The sequence below is a fragment of the Leopardus geoffroyi genome, chromosome E3 (genome assembly GCF_018350155.1).
Source record: "Leopardus geoffroyi isolate Oge1 chromosome E3, O.geoffroyi_Oge1_pat1.0, whole genome shotgun sequence".
Lineage (NCBI taxonomy): Eukaryota > Metazoa > Chordata > Mammalia > Carnivora > Felidae > Leopardus > Leopardus geoffroyi.
The window spans coordinates 25377994-25395279 of record NC_059340.1 but is presented as its reverse complement, the minus strand read 5'-3'; the positions used below and the strand labels follow the sequence as shown (position 1 = coordinate 25395279).

Sequence of the window (17286 nt, the reverse complement as noted above, 5' to 3'; positions counted from 1 at the left end):
ATTTCTATTTATTTGAATATCCTGTAGATTCACATCTATTTTTTTCAGAAGCTTTTTGGCCAGTTGTTTTTCTTTAAGGTCTCCCTATGGATTAAGTACAGTGTCCCATTGATTTATTATTGTAAAAATGTTTCTACTTTTTAAAGATAGTTTTAGAAGTCTTTTATGATTTGTTCTATTTGCTCTTGTATTTAGAAAGTCTTCTTGATTCAGAGATTAATAGCCACTGACAAGTGTGTGTGTATATGTATTTTTTTAAATAATTTAATTTTTACACTTTTACTTTTATTCTTCCTGTAATTTATTTTGGCATGTGACAACTTTTCCCCAAATATTTAGATTTTACCCATTTATCTATCTCTACTTACCCAATCACGGAGGATGTGTCCTTTACTATGTAAGGCCATGTATGCAAGAGCCTGTGTCACTGTTTTCTTGTCTTTTCTTACAAAAGGTGCCTTACCATTTTGTAGCTCTATATTTTAACATACTAGCAATTTCAGCAGCACCACCCCAGATAAACACAGGGCCATGGAGAGTCCCCATCAGCATGGATTATACAACACTACAGTCAGATGCTTTGTTGTTGACTGCATTGCTGCCATATTTCACTGGGACTTTTTCAGCACCCCTAAGGCAAGAGAATCAAGGTTGGAACATTACATAGGAAGAATATTAAGCCCAGATAAGAGCCTTATGGCTTTCAAAAGACAGGGCCTCCTGAGAAGTCATAGCAAAGGAAAGGAAATGGGAGAAGTTGGGCTGGCTCCCTTACCTTTCCTTTCCAGGCAGACTAACCCTTTTGAGCCTAGATCAAAACCCAGAGCTAAGAGAGGACTTCTAGAGGCAACCCAGCCATGTGTTTTTGGCAACTGGATTTGAGAAGAGAGAAGAGGCCAGTGCTAGGGTGACTCTTCTGTACGTCTCTGGACCCTTAGCACTACCTTCTGTTGTATCTCTCTTGCTACGAACTGTCCATTCTATATGCAGAGTTAAGCTCATCTCTGGTGTGAAGAAGTTGCTTGCCCCTCATCAAAAAATAAATTGGATTTTAGCCCTATATTATCTATACAGCTGTATAGCACCATAACAACACTTTCAATAGCTCCAGGCTCTATATAAGCACCCAAATCAGTATCTTTCATTGTGTAATTCTCCAAACCTCTGTTTGTTAAGGCCCTGGCTGGGCTCAATACCTCAGAAAGGCCAAAGCACAGCAGACACAAGCCCAAGAGCTAACTGGGGAATAAGTACATGTTTTGGAGATGCACTTTAAGTGAGGGGAAAAAAGTCACCACTCCTCCCCTAGGTTTCCTTCCAGCCTCCATCTGATGCTAACCTTGGTAATAAGGGTAAGAGAAGAAAAAAATTCCAGTTCATTGAGGAAACCCTATAACCCTGTCCCTAGCTAGAGGATGTAGCCATGACTCCCAAATCCTTTCCAACTGAAAGGAAAAACAAAAGCACATCTAGTCCCACCACTGTACTTACTTATTTTTAGGAGATACCAACATGAGGCTGGAAATCTTTAGGAAGGTCATTAGGGCCTCCATCAAAGAAGTGAGTAAGATGGCTGGCCAATAGCTTTCCTGAATACAAACAATAACAAGACAGAAAATACAATGAAAGGAAGCTAAGGGTCATAACTGGTCTACCATAATCAGACTTCTAGGACGTATGAGCCAAAGAGAGCCATCAGGGATCATGTTAGTCTAAGCACTCCCATCCCCCCACCCCCAATTTGGCACAGAGGGACGTTAAGCCCCCAGGAGGGGTAGTGACTTGTGAAAGGTCATGTGTGATCATGCCAACCCCCCCATCTCCTCTTCTCTGGATTCCTTGCCATTACTCACCTGACATCCTTTTGGAAACCTTAAACTTACGTGATTTAGGTGCTTTTTATAAAGACTTTTAAATCCTAACACTCTGATGGAAATAGTCTCTTGAGTTTACAGATGAGTATAAGGAAACTCAATTTCACTAACTTGCCAAAGGTCACACAGCAGTGGCACTTGACAGTTTCAGCTGGTCTCCTTTGCCTTAATCACTGCCAACCTGATGTAGGAGCCATCCATTAGCACAGTGCTCACATTCACTTTTTGTTCCTCATGGGAATCCAAATCAGTTGTTCTGGTAAGACTATTTAAGTAGTGGCCCTCTGAGGACTCATTTGCCTTTTGCCTACAAGTATTATGACCTAAAGGCCTTTAAGTTTGTGAGTGGGAAGTCAACATCCATGTTTGAAGTCTGAGGATCCTGTACCATCTGGATTATTTTCCAAAGCATAGAAACTGCTATCCAATATCACGTTGGAAGAGGCTCCTGGTGGGTAAATCTTGCCCCAGAATTAAGTCACTGGTTTTGTTTTGTTTTGTCTTTTTCTCTCTCACAATTGTCAACAGTCAAGTAAACAAATTTATTAAATCCAACAGCAGGTAACCTTTCAAATAAAAAAACAAAAACATCAAAAGAAAAATGTAGACAAAGACCAAAACGTGTGTAACAAGTTAAAAATATTCAAGGGGCCATTTGGAGAGTGCAACAGTGCAGAGAATACAAACAAAAGTATTGACCTTTGTCAACAAGTTTGTACAACCTCAAGAAACAGACAGACTGGTCACAAACCAAGAGGAATCCACAAAGGTGGAGGGTCACATGAGTAGTGGACTCATCACCTCAGTGGGTTAAGGCAGGGTATCTGTAGGACCAATTCATCCAAGCCCCATTTGCCTATTGCTTCAAATTCCCCCTTTGAAACCTAGAATTATATTCATTAGTGCAACAGGTAAGAGGAGTTTATTACAGATTCGGGGCTGGGGACCAGAGTCAGAGGGAAGACACTTCCCCCAGAATAAATGGCAGGGGCGGTGGGTGGGGGGGAGGTGTGCTTCTGTTGAATGGCTTCCTTTGGCATTATCCAAGATTATATTGAAAGAAGGGAAGGTGCATGGTGGAAAAAGGTATCTATGAAAGCAGGCTTAGTTTCCAAGAGGAATAGGGAGGATGTGATGCCGCAGTACCTGACGGTTACTCAAGGCTATATAAATCATCTTGGCGTCTGCAACCAGTGCTCAAGTCTGTCTTTCAGTAAGAAAAAACACCTGCAGATCCTCACTAAAACACGGCCCCCAGTCCAGATTAAACTGGATATATGCTATAATTACAGCTTATAGGAATAAATTCTAAAAGGGGTGAGTGGGAACCACCCTGTAAGATTCAAAAAACAGATTATGGAGTAAGTTGAGGATCAATGTGAATGTCCTCAAGTGAGTCTCAACATACTGTACTTTTAATAGTCCTTTCTAAACAAGATACTGCTAGAGTCCACCACTGAAGACCTTTGTCAGTTGCCAAGATGTTCAAGTCATCGCTAATCAAACATTAGAGACACAAGAAAAAGGCGAAAGCAGGCAGCTAAAACAAAACAAACCTAGCAGCATCTTCTCTCCAGCCCTTATAATTGTATAATTGGGTCTACTTCTGGGCTTCACTACACTCAAGGCTTCACTTTAAATGTGGCAAACCAAAGTCCTAAATACGGATATTTTGGTTCTTCAACTTTTAGACCCAAGTCCTTATCCCAGTAATTTCCCACTATTGTTTAATGCAATTTGGCATAGTGTGTAGTATTTGAGGCCATCACACGAACTATGGAGTCCCACATCCTACAGGCTCCAGCAATGAGGGCTGAATTTGGCATCAGCCTCTGGGAAATCAAGACTGTTTCAAAGACTGATTAAATACTTTGTGGCTTAATCCCTTCTTCCTAAGAAGGCTAGTTTGTGCCTTCCTTAGGAAAGTTTTAATGTCAAAAACACTGCCCTGTACATTTTCAGTTGGATTTCTTTGGGCCTGTGGGCTTGGTTGAAATTGGGATCTTTACCCAGCTCTAATACTTCTTATCGGAAGGGTAGACATGGTGTCTGGGACCTATCTCACATCTCACAGATGTGAGCACATCTGGCACAGATGAGGAAATACTGTTGAGGCAACCAGCTGAAGCACAGCAAAGTCATTACAATAGGTGGAGTTAATGATACATTCAAATATGGCAGGGATGGGGGAAGAGCATTTCAATGAAGCAACACTTCATCTCATACAGCTTTCTAATCACTAACCACAAACTCAGCCATTTGCTGAAAACCAAGAATTTCCCAATACGTATTCAATGTATTGTAGTTACCCTCAAATATTTGCCTATTTTCAAAATTGCATCCATATCCTGCCCCTCTTCACACCACCCTGGTGTTACATTGTTAAAGTGAAGAGTGCACTGGCTTACCTGAGGGGCACGCATTTGGCCTCTTCCACACAATTACTCACCCATTAAACAGAAAACCTGTTTCTAGGTTAAAAGGACCAGAGACCTTTCACTTCCCAGAAATGACTACAAATCCTACATACACACCCATCTTCGATCCCTTTGCAAAATTGCTTTTCCTGTAGTCAAACATTGGCGCAGAGCTACTGTGGAAGCTTGAATTCCTTGCATCATGAAGTCAAACCTGGAAGGACCCTTTAAGTCCTTACCTAACGGCTCCCTTTTCTGGTTTCTCATTTGCATATCTGTAACAAATACATCATTAAAAATATAACCAAAAATAATTTCTTTACTGGCCCTTTTCTGGGGGGTGGGGAGGCTGAATAGTTAATTTACAAAATCCACCCAGTCTAGTACACCTCATGCATGGAATGCTACCTTGTAGGCTGGGAAAGGAATCCAGTTTCTCCAGAGTCCTCAGGATCCTCAGTGCCTCCCTCTTTTGTGCACTTCTCTCCATACACCCTTGTCATCTAAGAAGAGAGCCTTACCGGACTAGGAGAAGCAGCCTGCCTTTCTCCCTTTTCAACCTTGACCCAGTCCAGAATCAGGAAAAACTAGAGGTCGCAGACTGGCTGGATAAAAAGGCATTCCCCCTTTAAGACCTCAGTCTGGGCACCCTGACTACAGTTGAGCCCACAAAACCCAATGGGCCCCTAAAAACTCTCTTTATTCAAGGAACTTGTGTCTTAGGCTAGAACAAAAGCCAGACATCTGGCCTAAGACCCTCTTCAGCTTTCCAGCAGTACTGCTAACTTGCTGTGGCTGATTTGAAAGTTTCCCTTCTAGCCCTCTAGAAGAAGCAACTGTAAGGTTTAGGGGCTTTAAAAAAAAAAAAAAAAATCAAGCCCCCAAGTACATTTCCTAGGTCATTGTCAATCTTAGAAAACATCGACCGCAGAAACTCTTTAAATAATCCTCTTTGGAAAGATGGGAGCCTGGAGCCATAGGCTACTAATAAAGGAACTCAAAATAAGCAAATTCTGCCCAGGCTGAGAAACATACCTGGGAGGCAGATGGGAGTAGTTAGGGAAGAAAACTCCAAATGTTTAATAGACAAACTCTCATTATCTCAAGAGTATAAATATTTTAAAAGTTTTTATTCAAAAGATTCCCTTTTCAATCTATTCCAAAGTGTTGGAAGCTGAACTATACAAGTTCCTGCCACCCACCCTTCCAGTACAGTTTTTTGAGGCCGTTTTTTTAAATGGAAAAATAACAAGAGGACCCTCTACTGAAACTGGGTAGGACCAGAGTCAGCTCCCGTGTGGCAGTATGGCCAAAGCAGACCTTATGGAGCAAGCACGTAAAGGAGTCTGGGGAACTGGCCCTCCCTCGTATGAGGAAAGGGCTGAGAAAATTCATCTTCTCTTTAGTGAAAATGGTCCAAATTCAGATTCAAAAGCCTCCATTTATGACATTCCCTGGCACTCTTCTTATGCTTTATATATTGAAGGCAGCTCCCTCTTTTATGGCCAGTTTTAGCAGGCAAAGAAATAAAGGAATATAGATACATATATGTGTATATATATATTTTATATAGGTAAAATATATACATATCTTATATATGTATATATACATATTTGGGGGTAGGGAAAAAGAGAGGAGGGTCATGTAAACCTAAACAGTTATCACATTACCCCAAATGAGCTTGACATTAACAAAGAAGGTAATAAATAACTCCTGGGGATTAAGTGACAACATGGGTGCAGCAAGAAGGGAAAGGGCACAAGTTTAACTATTAAATACACTTCTATATTTGTTTGGCAGAGTTCAGGCCAGTCCCAGGCTTCTGCACTTGCCAGACAAGTAAGCTGATGATAATCAAAAAAAAAAAAATTAAAAAAAAAAAAAAAAAAAATTCAAGCAGAGCTCCATACCACAGTTTTCCTTCAAGTCAGTTGGCCGGCAGGCACAGTTTTCCGACCACCAGGAACAGAAACTTTGGCTCCAAGGCAAATGAAAAAAAAAAAAAAAAGGTATTTTCACCTACAACATGAAAATACAGAAAATTCATCAAAAAAAAAAAAAAAAAAACTATCAAAGTCTACTTCCAGCAAAACTGAGGTAGCACTGCTTTCTCTGCATTCAATGCTTAAGTGGTTCTCAGTACAATGTGGTATAAAAAAAACTGCTCACTTGACTGACAGGTGCAGCATGTTGATGGATAAATGCAACATGAAATGAAATAGGTCAAAGAAGGAATGAGCAAGAAGTGAAGAAAAGGGGTTCGGATAAATTAGCTTCAAAGGGGGTTGTCACCAGACTACAAATGCTCTTGGCTGGCCTTGGCTCTCCAAGAGCTTTAAATCGCCTGGGAATTAATGCAATATGGTTAACAGTTAACACTGCTATTCAATTCTGTGTAAATCTTTTAAAATAATTATTATAACCTAAATCCAACCATGTAAACAGCACTACACACAGTACAGACCTGCCCTGAAAAACAGAATATGCAAAACTGAGATCTGGCACTGTATCATCTTGTAATGTTAATTCAACCTAACCATCCCATTCCCCCCTCCCTGCTCTATACCCTCCCCCACAAAAAAAAAAAAAAAAAATCTAATTTGTGCAAGAAATGGCAGGCTTATTCTATCTGAAGGCTTCAAAAAAAAGATACACAACATGTAGCCAGGTTCAAATATTTTGGGGGAACCCCCCCAAAAAAAGAAATAACCAAAATAACCAAAAAGTGAAGAAAGTGCCTAAAACATGATACAGCATTTTAGAGCCCTTTCAGATACAAGGCAGAGAAAGGTGTAAAGTAGAAAATATCTGGATCTTCAGTAATTTCCAGAAAGGTCCAATCCCTCAGTTGGCTACAGAGCAGCAGGCAGATCCTTGCTGCGGCTGCTGCTGCTGCTCCTGGGATAGAGCCACTAAGTCTGCTCCTCGGGACACAAGCCCTCGGGCCCTGAGCTGAGTGCACCTCTCCCTTCCCCTTCTCTTTTCCTTCGCTCCATTTCCCACTCCACAAAGGTATCGAAGAGACTTGGCCAGGCCTCATCTTCACTGTAGTTGCTGAGGTCTGGGCCAATCACCTGAGTGAAGTTAAGGAACATGTTCCAAGTGTCCCGGGAGATGCCCTTGATCCCCGAGGGGTTCTCCGTTAGGAAGTTTAGCCATTGGTCCAATACTGGAGGATTGTTCTGAGTAAAGACTAGTTTCCACAGGGCAATGGCTATTTCCCGATGCAGTGACCGCTGCCCTTCTTCAGAGTCCAGGCCAAACTGAAATGTAAACCGGTAGAGATCCTTGAATTTATCCTCTTGTTTGGCTTCTGTTAAGAGGCTAGGGAACCGTGCACAGATCCCATCAATGCTGTCTGCACTTATTGCTTTGCAGCCATCAAAAAACTCCTTCCTGCAACAGGAAGGAAGGGGCACAATTAATAATTGTAAACACTATCATCTGCTGAGAGGCAATATAGCATAGTAATTAAGAGCATGGCTTTGAGTCTGGATGGCCTGGATTTGAATTCCAGCTCCTCCACTAATTAAATTAATCCTATTTCTTCATCTGTCAAATGGTGAGATTACCACCTAACTTCTAGGGGTTTGGTGAGGACTAAACAAGTTAATACGTGTCAACTGCATCTAACAGTGCCTAGCACATGGTAGACAGCTAATAGTGGCTCATTCATTCACTTACTCATCTTTCCAAAGATGAAACTCAAGGCTCCTGCTCAATGCCCTATTTCCCATTTGGCAGTAGTAATTAAGCTGCAGACTCCCCTCCCAGACAGGAAGTCTTCCTGCTTTCCTTTTGATTCTCCATGGGTTGTTTGTTTTCGGAATATTTTTGGTGACTGCCAAGGGAGATTTTTGGAGTCAAAGATTCTGGATAAACCTAGGTAACTCTGCCACCAGAGGCCAAAGTTCTGTTATTAAAAAATGAAAACTGGGGCGGCTGGGTGGCTCAGTTGGTTAAGCGTCCGACTTCAGCTGCGGTTTGTGAGTTCGAGCCCCATGTTGGGCTCTGTTCTGACAGCTCGGAGGCTGGAGCCTGCTTTGGATTCTGTGTCTCCTTCTATCTCTGCCCCTCCCCAACTTGTGCTGTCTCTTTCTATCAAAAATAAAATAAATGTAAAAAAAACCCAAAAAAACAAAAACCTGTGGGGGTGCCTGGGTGGCTCAGTCGGTTAAGTGTCCAACTTCGGCTCAGGTCATGATCTCATGGTTCATGGGTTGGAGTCCCATGTCGGGCTCTGTGCTGACAGCTCAGAGCCTGGTGCCTGCTTTGGATTCTGTGTGTGTGTGTGTGTGTGTGTGTGTGTGTGTGTGTGTATGCACGTGTGCATGCCCCTCCCCTGCTCATGCACAGTCTCTCTCTCTCACAAATAAACATAAAAAAAAAAAAAAAAAAAACACGAAAACTGAATATGTATTTTTAATATCTATGTAGCATTTTTAGGTTCCAACAAGGTTTCTCACTGATCATCTTCTCAGAGATTGCTGTATCAGCTAAAGATATAAGGCATCTAAAGTCTGTCGGGTAATCTACCCAGGGGCTGGAAAATGGGGGGTGGAGGTGGGGGGCGGATCTCAAAGTCACTTCTTATTTATAACCCAGTGCTCTGGAAACCACACCTTGAGGTGACCCTGCCCCTCCGTCCCCACAAACAACCTCTACAGGGACGCACGACCATGGAGATGTGCACAACTACTGCTTGGTCACGGGGGCCCGCTGTCCTTTTTGGTGCGCATGCTGGCTAAGGGGCATGTATGCAAAGCTAGAAGGGGCAACTGGCTTCACGCAGTGACAGAAGCAGACACCAAAGGTGCTCCCCAAACTGGCACTCACAGCGCCTGGCACAGGAGAGGTGCATGGTAAGTATCGAGTGAGTGAGGAAGTGAGGGAAACGACAAGTGAAGGAGTGAAAGAAGAGATAAACGTCTGGGGCAGCAGTGGGGCTGGGCAGCAGAGCTCCACGTGGGTTATTCCTCGCTTAACTTTAGGCAAAGCTGAATTGCTTTAGAGAAATCAGTCAGAAAAAGACAGACTTACCCAAAACCCTAAGAAGCCAACCCAGTTCTACCCCAGCTGGGCACTACTGCCCAGTAGTACGTTCTCCCTCCTCTGCTCACCTGGTGACATTAAGTATTTGTGACTAACCTGGTGAATTTGCACATGGTAGCAGCCTGGAACTTCCAAGCCAAGAGCAGCACTCGAAATTCCGTGGGGTCAACACATAAGTCATTGCAAAAGCGCTCCATGCCTTCCTCCAAAATTGCATCCTCCCGCTCGTCCTTGTAACGCCTGAACAGTTCTTCCAACCTCTGCAGGGAAGACTCCTCGGCATTGGACTTGGGCTCCCTCCCAGCATCTCCAGAGGACGTTGGCAGCTGGCAGGGTTCGGTGACAGCCTCTGCCTTCTTGGTCCCATTGACAAGGATATCCCCACCTGGCTTGCCACAGGCTGGTGGCTGTTCCTCGCGGTGGCCTGCACCCCGCCTGCTGTGTGACTTGCTGCTGGGGTCACGGTCTCCATTCTTGCTGCCCAGGGTTGATGAGGGATTCTTGCACTTGGTGACGCACTGGCCCATGGTGCTGGTGGCCTGGCCTCTAGAGTGGCCCCCTCTGGATCAGATGCCCTCGCTGCCACTGGCCCATGTGCCTCAACATGCCATCAGCCAGAGGAGCTAGCCAACCTAGAAGAAAATCAGAGAACAGTTACCACTGGATAAGGAGACAGGAGTACAGGGACTGCGCCCCGGGGCCCCATTCTCTTTCATTGAGCCAACCATGAGAGACCCAGAGTTCATCACCACCTCCCCATAAGCTCTGTACCTTCACACTGGAAATGCAGGGCTGGGCACATATGGAGAATCAATAAGGAAAATTCCTAAAATTCTTAAGGTAACATAGGTTACAAAGAGGTTGATTCATGTGCAGAACACATCAGGGAAGACTGCAGTTTTGCCAGAAATATTCCAGAGGAAATCTGTCTTGCCAACTTGCCATCACATAAGAAAGTTGTTTGGTCCTGGATTCAGCCAGAAGGTGCAAATAAAAAGTTCATCTCCTAGTTTCTAATGTCAAAATCCTCAGATTTTCTTTTTAAGTAGGATGAGTAGGGAGAAAGGGTAGCCACATTTAAGAGTTTCATAATGGCCTGAAGATGAGGTAAAGGATTTGTGGAGTCAAGACTACAGTGTCCTAGCCAAATAGCTAAGTAAAATCTGTCTCTGATCTCTTCAAATTCCTCTCTGGGACTCTCTCACGCAGTAAGTGAAATGCCCTTTCTCCACCCTTCCTCTGCCCACCCACAGGAGCCAAACATCAAGCCTGTACTCCATGCCAAGGTTCCTGGTCTTCCAGTTTCTCTCTCTCCCCACTCAGGTCCTCCTCAAGGCTGTATGTAGAGTGCAAGCCAAGTCCACACTAAAATGGAAGGTCCTAGAAGACCTGCAAGCTCAGTCCTCCAAGAGGAGGTCTCCATCTTAAAAGAAGTGCTGATTTACCTCAATATAATCTCTAAATAGTAGGATAATTGCTAGCTAAAAAACAAGAGTGTGCGCTGATACAAACTCCTCATGGTGGTTTATTACTTACGTTATTTAAAAGTGTGTTTTGTGTGTTTTTAAAACATTGTTAGAAATTTCCTGGCCAGGGGTGAGGTGATTTCTCTGCAAACTGTGTCTTAACTAGTCCACAAGAAGATCCAGCCACAACTTATTATCTGTAAAATACTACCACCTGCCATAGTAATTGCGGCCACCAAAGTTACAATGTTAACAGAACTTCAGACCAGGAGCCAGAAGTACAGCAGGTAAAGTGGACCAAAATCCATGTCAGTCCCATGCCTGCTCTGCTCTAGGAAGCGTTCATGGACCTTTATGATCCAAATTCAAAGCTCTTAGGAGACGGGCAGTGGGGCAGAAGGGTGCTTTTCATGGAAGGTTGGAGCTTAAACTTTACCTAAAGAACTTTCCTCTCCTCCAAATAGTGCCTAGATACATTTGGGGCTATCTTCATAAGGAATTCTACAGGTAAATTCTGGATGTACAAGTTTAAAATGACCACCAGGATCACTCTTATAGTTATCGGAGACTCAACTGTATCAGGGTGTGTCCTATTCTCCACCCTCAAAGAGAATAAATTGACAGAAAGACATGCCCATACGTGCCCTCAAAAGACTTGCAGTTCCACTTAGGCTTCAAAAAAAACACTGAAAGGCTGAAGGGTTTTGGTGTGGGGAAAGATCCAATTAAGTTTCCTTAAGTCTTTCTGTGCCTTAATAGTACAGCAAATAAGCCATAAGAACAAGCTATTTAAAATTTTAAAAGGCAAGGGGTTAATTCTTGGAAGACCAGCATGCAAGGAAAGCAACTGTTGGAGCCGAATTATCTCAAAACAAGCAGGACTATACCATGTGGAGGGTCTGGTTTCCAGATTGGTGTTTCTAAAGACTACAGTGCTAAAAGAAACAAAAGGCCCAAACTCATACAAACCCCACATGCTCACAGACTGGCAGCTCTAATTCCCAGGCATGCTGACTCACCAGGGTTTGCTGCTCAGCTCCTGCTGCAGAGGGAGGCCCGGGTACCTGGCAGAGTAAGAGGATTTCCTGGCCTCTGTCTGACCCACCTACCCCAGGCCACTCACCCTCATCCCCACCCCCACGGGACAGATGCTTCCTTGTACCAGCTTCCTCCAAATCCTGGCGCCTAGGCCTTCAGGTAAGGACAGAACAGATGGGCCTCCCAAAGAAGCCCTAATCCCATTTACCCAAACGGCCCTCCACATAAGAGCATCTTTGATGACCTGACACAGCAGAACCTGAAGGCTTTTAACATGCCCAGCAGATAAGGAGGGGAAAATCAATGTAAACAGATGATCCATCAGCAAGTGCCAGAAGGTCAGATCTCTTTCTTCCCTTCTGGTCCCCTTCTGTGAGATGCCCCCATTCCACAGGAGTGTAGAGGCAACTGATGACCTCAAGCCAGAGCACAATGTTTTCAGATCTGATGGGAAGTCCAGCCCCGATTATTCAATGGTCCCCCTTCTTTTGTATCTACCTCTTTCCTTGGGAAAATACTTATGCTCTCAGAGCTTTCTCGAGGCTGAGTCTCACAAGCCCTATGTCCCAGGCTGGCAGCACTTCAGATGTTTTAAAGTCATAAGTCTCCCTGGACTTGCTAGCTGTTGGCTAATAGCTAATAATAGCAGCTGTCAATTATTGAACACTTGATAGCATGCCTGGCACTACACTAAGCACTTTATGGACATTAAAACTCGTACATGCTCACCACAACCCCACTGAAAGATGGGGACACTGAGGCACAAGGTAAATCACTCAACATCACATAAAGAAGACCTAGTATGTCTGGCTCGAGAAACATAGCCTTTACCACTAGGCTGGGCAGCTGAGTCCACCTCCATGAGAGCACCCAGGGAAAGCCCACCAATGGATGGGTCCTGAGCTCTGAAGTCACCACACTGATCTCAGAAGAGTAAGTTCTACCATCAGCCACTGGAAAGAGAATGACAAACTGTCCCTGCCCAGTGCTCAAGAAGGGTGTCCTACCCACTGCCCTCTCCCAGTGAGCCCTGCCACTGTGATCCAGGCAGTCAAGATTCCTTGGGCTCAGCCTCACCAGAGATGCCCTAAAGCAGTGATGTTTCAGTCCATCAACATGGTTCAAAGCTCCAGGTTTGAAATCAAAGGCCAACTCTGCCAGTTATTATTGCTGATCCTGATTGAAACCTTTATTTCCTCAACCGGCAGAATAGTATCTGCCTCACAGAGCTGTTGTTAAGGATTCAGTCAGGTAATACAGATAAAGAGTACCTGCCACACAGTGCCCCACTCCCCAGAAAGAAATGATAGGACAGCTATCGGTCATTATTATTAACAGCAAAGTAATATCTGGTTACCTGATGAAAACCGCAGCTTGTCCCATCAGAACAATGGGTGCCAGGCTTCAGCTTTTCCAGATCCAGCCAGGACGCCTACCCCTGCCTTGAGTCACATGTTTGGGTCTTGCTCAAGAATAGTCTCTTGAGAGGCACATGTGTGGCTCAGTCGGTTAGGTTAAACAGCAACTCCTGATTTCGACTCAGGTCATGATCTCACAGTTCAGGAGTATGAGACCTGCAGTGGGCTCTGTGCTGACAGTGACGAGCCTGCTTGGGATTCTCTCTCTCCCTTCTCTGGCCCTCTCCCGCTCGTGTTCTCTTGCTCTCTCAAAATAAATAAATAAACTTAAAAAAAAAATTCTCTTAAACCACAGCACTGACCCTGCTCAAATGTACCACTGCCCAGAAACACCTGGAGGGTTGAGTTCTCCACAGGATAAGACTGCCTTGTGATTGACGCTGAATAAAATCAAGCTAGGTATCTGCTGTGCTCTACGGACACCACACGAATCCAATGGTTACCCCCGACCCTAGTCTGGGGCAAGCTTCCAGCCAGTTCCAGATTTCTTCCCCTTTCTACTTAGTCCCAGATCTGTAGGTTTAAAAAAGACAGGATTTCTGGCTTACTATTTATTTATACTAATTTAATGGAACTGCCTTTCCAGCTGGTCATCCCGGCCACCTCTGAAGTAGGCAGCCTCAGCACAATCTGGGCACCCTCAGAGGCAAATTTGATCAGCAACAAAGCACCACTGTGTATTTAGTAGGATATTATAATAGCTATAAATGTAGCTCTGTGAAATGGTTATCCCCATTTCATAGGAAAAGAAATGGAGGCATACCAAGGTCAAGGAGCTATTCCAGGAAGGGAAAAACAGGAGCAGAGTAACAAAGAGGATGAGCTCTTGGAGCAGACAAACCTGGATGTGAATTACAGTGATGGCACCAACTGTGACTGTCAGCATTAACTTTAAAATGGGGCAGCTGTACCCCAAGTTAGAGTAAATGAGATAATCCATAGATGTTCTGCCCACACAAAGTATTCAGTTACATGTTAACCTTTATCGTAACTGCTGCTGTTATTGCAAAGACAGTGACAGAATCAAGCCTCCCTGCTCCTAGAACAGTGCTCTTTTCAGTGGCCAGTGCAGCTCTTATGGGGGTGGGGGCAGCTCAGGTAAGCAGGACTCCCCAGGTACCCACAGCAGCAACCTGTTCTTGCAGGGATTCTGCTCTCCTGCTTTAGCTAAGAGGCATTAATGAGTTGAACAGAGCCAGGGGCGAGGAGGGGCACGGAGAAAGCAAAGGCAGGAAGAAAAATGAAGAAAAAACAAACACACATACACACACACCCCTGGAAACCTACTTCTAGCACAATTATAATTTTGGGGTTTACCTGAAAGATTGGTGCCAGTTATCTCTCAGCTCAGTTTATGCTGGACCACAATCAGCCTCCAGCTTTTCTCCTTCAATCTCGGCTCCAAATGATTCTGTCACCCTCCCTCTCTGCACATCAGCCCTAGTCTCCCCTCCCCCCCTCACAGTACCAGCCCTGGCTGCTGTTCATGGGGATGGGCTTGGCTGCCTGCCTGGCCCCATGCCTGGAGCTGGCACTGCTGGCCAGGGGCGATCCCAGAGGCTGTGGTCCCTGTGGATGTTCTGGCTCCAAAGAGGGATCAGGAGCTGATCTATCCTGTAGGCAGTTTCGTGAAGCGAGATCAGGTAAGTCCCTGGGTCTTCTCAGGTTTACTATCTACCTGTTATGGAAGATAATGACCATGACGGGCTAAACCACACAAGGACACAGGGTGACTGGAGACAGGAAAAGGAGAGAGGTGTGTGAATTAGTGTTACGGAAAGAAAGGTGGAGGGCTGACTAAGGGGAAGTGATGTGTGTGATGTGCACAGGGCTGCACGCTTCCTATGTATCATCCGCCTTTGACCTCACAGACACCTAGAGCTTGTCAGAGTTTTTACAGATGAGCAAACCGAGGTTTCTTAACTACTAAGCAGGGGAACTAGGAAATAAAACCAGCCTGTCAGACTCCAAAGTTCACCCTGTGGGAAAGTTTCAGAGAAGCGGGTCTTGTTTGGTCTTTAAATGACTGGAAACACCACATGGAAAGGAAAGAGTCAAGAGTCAAAGGGTCAATCTGGTTGGTCCATGTGGAAAGGAGATTTAAAACATTTAGTAATAGTGGTATCTTTTAAATTACACATATGTACTGAGGGGATTCACAGTAACTGTCACATTTAACCCACTACAAACCATATGAGGAAGATACTACAATTCTTTTTACAGAGAAGAGAACTCAAGAGTTTAAGGGATTTGGCCTCCAGTCCCAGAGCCAGTCTACAAAGGAAAAGGGATTCAAATCCAGGCAGTCTGATTTCTACACTCTCCATTCTTCATCACTGGCCTCACTACTATTCTCTGCTATGACGTGTCCCAAAGATACACCTTTCTCCCATGGAGATGGGTACATTAGCAACACCTAAGTGTACCAGAGATACAGAGTAAACCCCCAGGAAGCCTTGGGTCTGGTCTGGTATCTCTAAGCAGTGTGGGACATTGAACAAGTCACTTAACCTCGCTGAGTCTGTGTGATCCCAACATTAAAATGAGGAGTTTAGACTAGTCCTTCCAAGTTTAATGTTCTGGGACCACCTTCACTTTTTGGCATGCAAAGAGGCTAATGATCAAAATTTGCAAGACTGCTTAGTAAACAGTTCTCTCTTGCCCAAGCCTATCAGACCCAAGAGAAAATAAGACAAGAAGTCGTAAAGGAGGAGAGAGAAAGCGGGGGCTACTCCAGTCTGAATAAGGGGTGAAAGATTATACTATTTTTGCAGGTCTGCCTCTCTGTAGTCATCTTAGTTTGATCTCTTCAGGGTCAGCAATAGGTCCTGGCATATGGAAAACAGACCAGAGCGAGCTGGCTCATTGCTGCAGCTGGTTGGGTCAGGAAGGCTCACTCAGAGGAATGCTGTGTTGGCTGCTAATGGGGAGCCTGTCACCCAAGGAACAACCTTGTGAAATGAGGAGCTAAAACACAGGAGGCAAATGCTGGCACCAAAAATCAGTGTCAACAAGGCACTTGCAATCTACTTTGAGACTTCCTGGAGAGTAGGGACCAGTCTGATTTAACCATCCCATTCTGTTCCCATCTAGTGTCTATTCAGAAGCAAGAAACCGCTGACAAATGCTGGTATTTCTATATAGTGACAATGAGAAACCCCTTTCCAACTTTCATCAGTCTGTGGAGCCAGCTGGGTGCATGTTTTTATGTCTTACTATATATGCCAGACACCCAAGGGCCAGAGAACACGATTTCTTCAGACAGCTTTTCTCCAACTGCCAGGGGCTAATGCGCTGTACTTGCAGAAACCATCCCCCCCTTGGGAGTCTCAAAGGAAGCCCACAAGAGCCTCTTGATCCCACCTGGCAGCTACAGATGCTGAATGACCTGAGAAAAAGATAGGAAATGGGCGGTGGCCATTTGTAAACTACTTCCTAGAAAGTAAACTTGCAAAAATAACAAGGAGGTTAAGAGTGAAGGAGTACTTTAAATGCAGAGTCGCCTGCTGTCACTTGGAACTTGGGCCTTACAAGATCACCTTTGGAGATTAGGTCTTACCCAGAGCTACTTGGGAGGGAAAGCTGTTCCCTCTGCCAAAGCAAACGAGACCCGTCTGCTGCTATTTTCATGCTTTTAAAAGACTTTTTGTCCTAAAATGTACTACAGCAGCAAGCTAAGACAGCACTTCCAGTTAGGGTTGGATAGGAACACATGACTTTCTACATCAACAAATCTCAAAAGCGCAAATGAAAAGAAAAGGGCTTAAAGAAGACGTTGGGGGCGGGGGGGGACTTAAAAAAAAAATAAACCAACTGGTTATATTTCTATAAAATAATCTTAGGTCACATGACTAAGACCAGCCAGCTTTCCACGGAGTAATTTTCTTTTCTTTTCTTTTCTTTTTAAAGTGTTCTTACTGTTCCTTACCTTGCATACTTCAAATATACTAGAGTAAGAATATATATCCAACTAAGGCCAGAGGACTGAGGCCAGTATGGGCTGGCTAGAACAAATACCACT

At 44.3% G+C, this 17286-nt stretch overlaps 1 protein-coding gene across 24 annotated transcripts in view; it reads right to left on the bottom strand.

The window, feature by feature from the left end:
• Positions 1-2397: 2397 nt before the first annotated feature.
• The window catches only part of DCUN1D3 (defective in cullin neddylation 1 domain containing 3), a 39422-nt gene continuing 24533 nt past the window's right edge, over positions 2398-17286 (bottom strand). For 22 of the 24 annotated variants that reach the window (XM_045460451.1, XM_045460445.1, XM_045460438.1 and 19 more), the window contains 2 exons: positions 9440-9975; positions 2398-7687 (listed from right to left, as the gene is read on the bottom strand). In XM_045460451.1, coding sequence (XP_045316407.1) covers positions 7204-7687; positions 9440-9870 — 915 coding nt within the window. In that variant the 5' untranslated portion in view covers positions 9871-9975 and the 3' untranslated portion in view covers positions 2398-7203. Of the gene's footprint in view, positions 7688-9439; positions 9976-11828; positions 12217-14582; positions 16935-17286 lie in introns of those variants that run through there. The other 2 variants (XM_045460456.1, XM_045460455.1) reach the window with 2 other exon arrangements.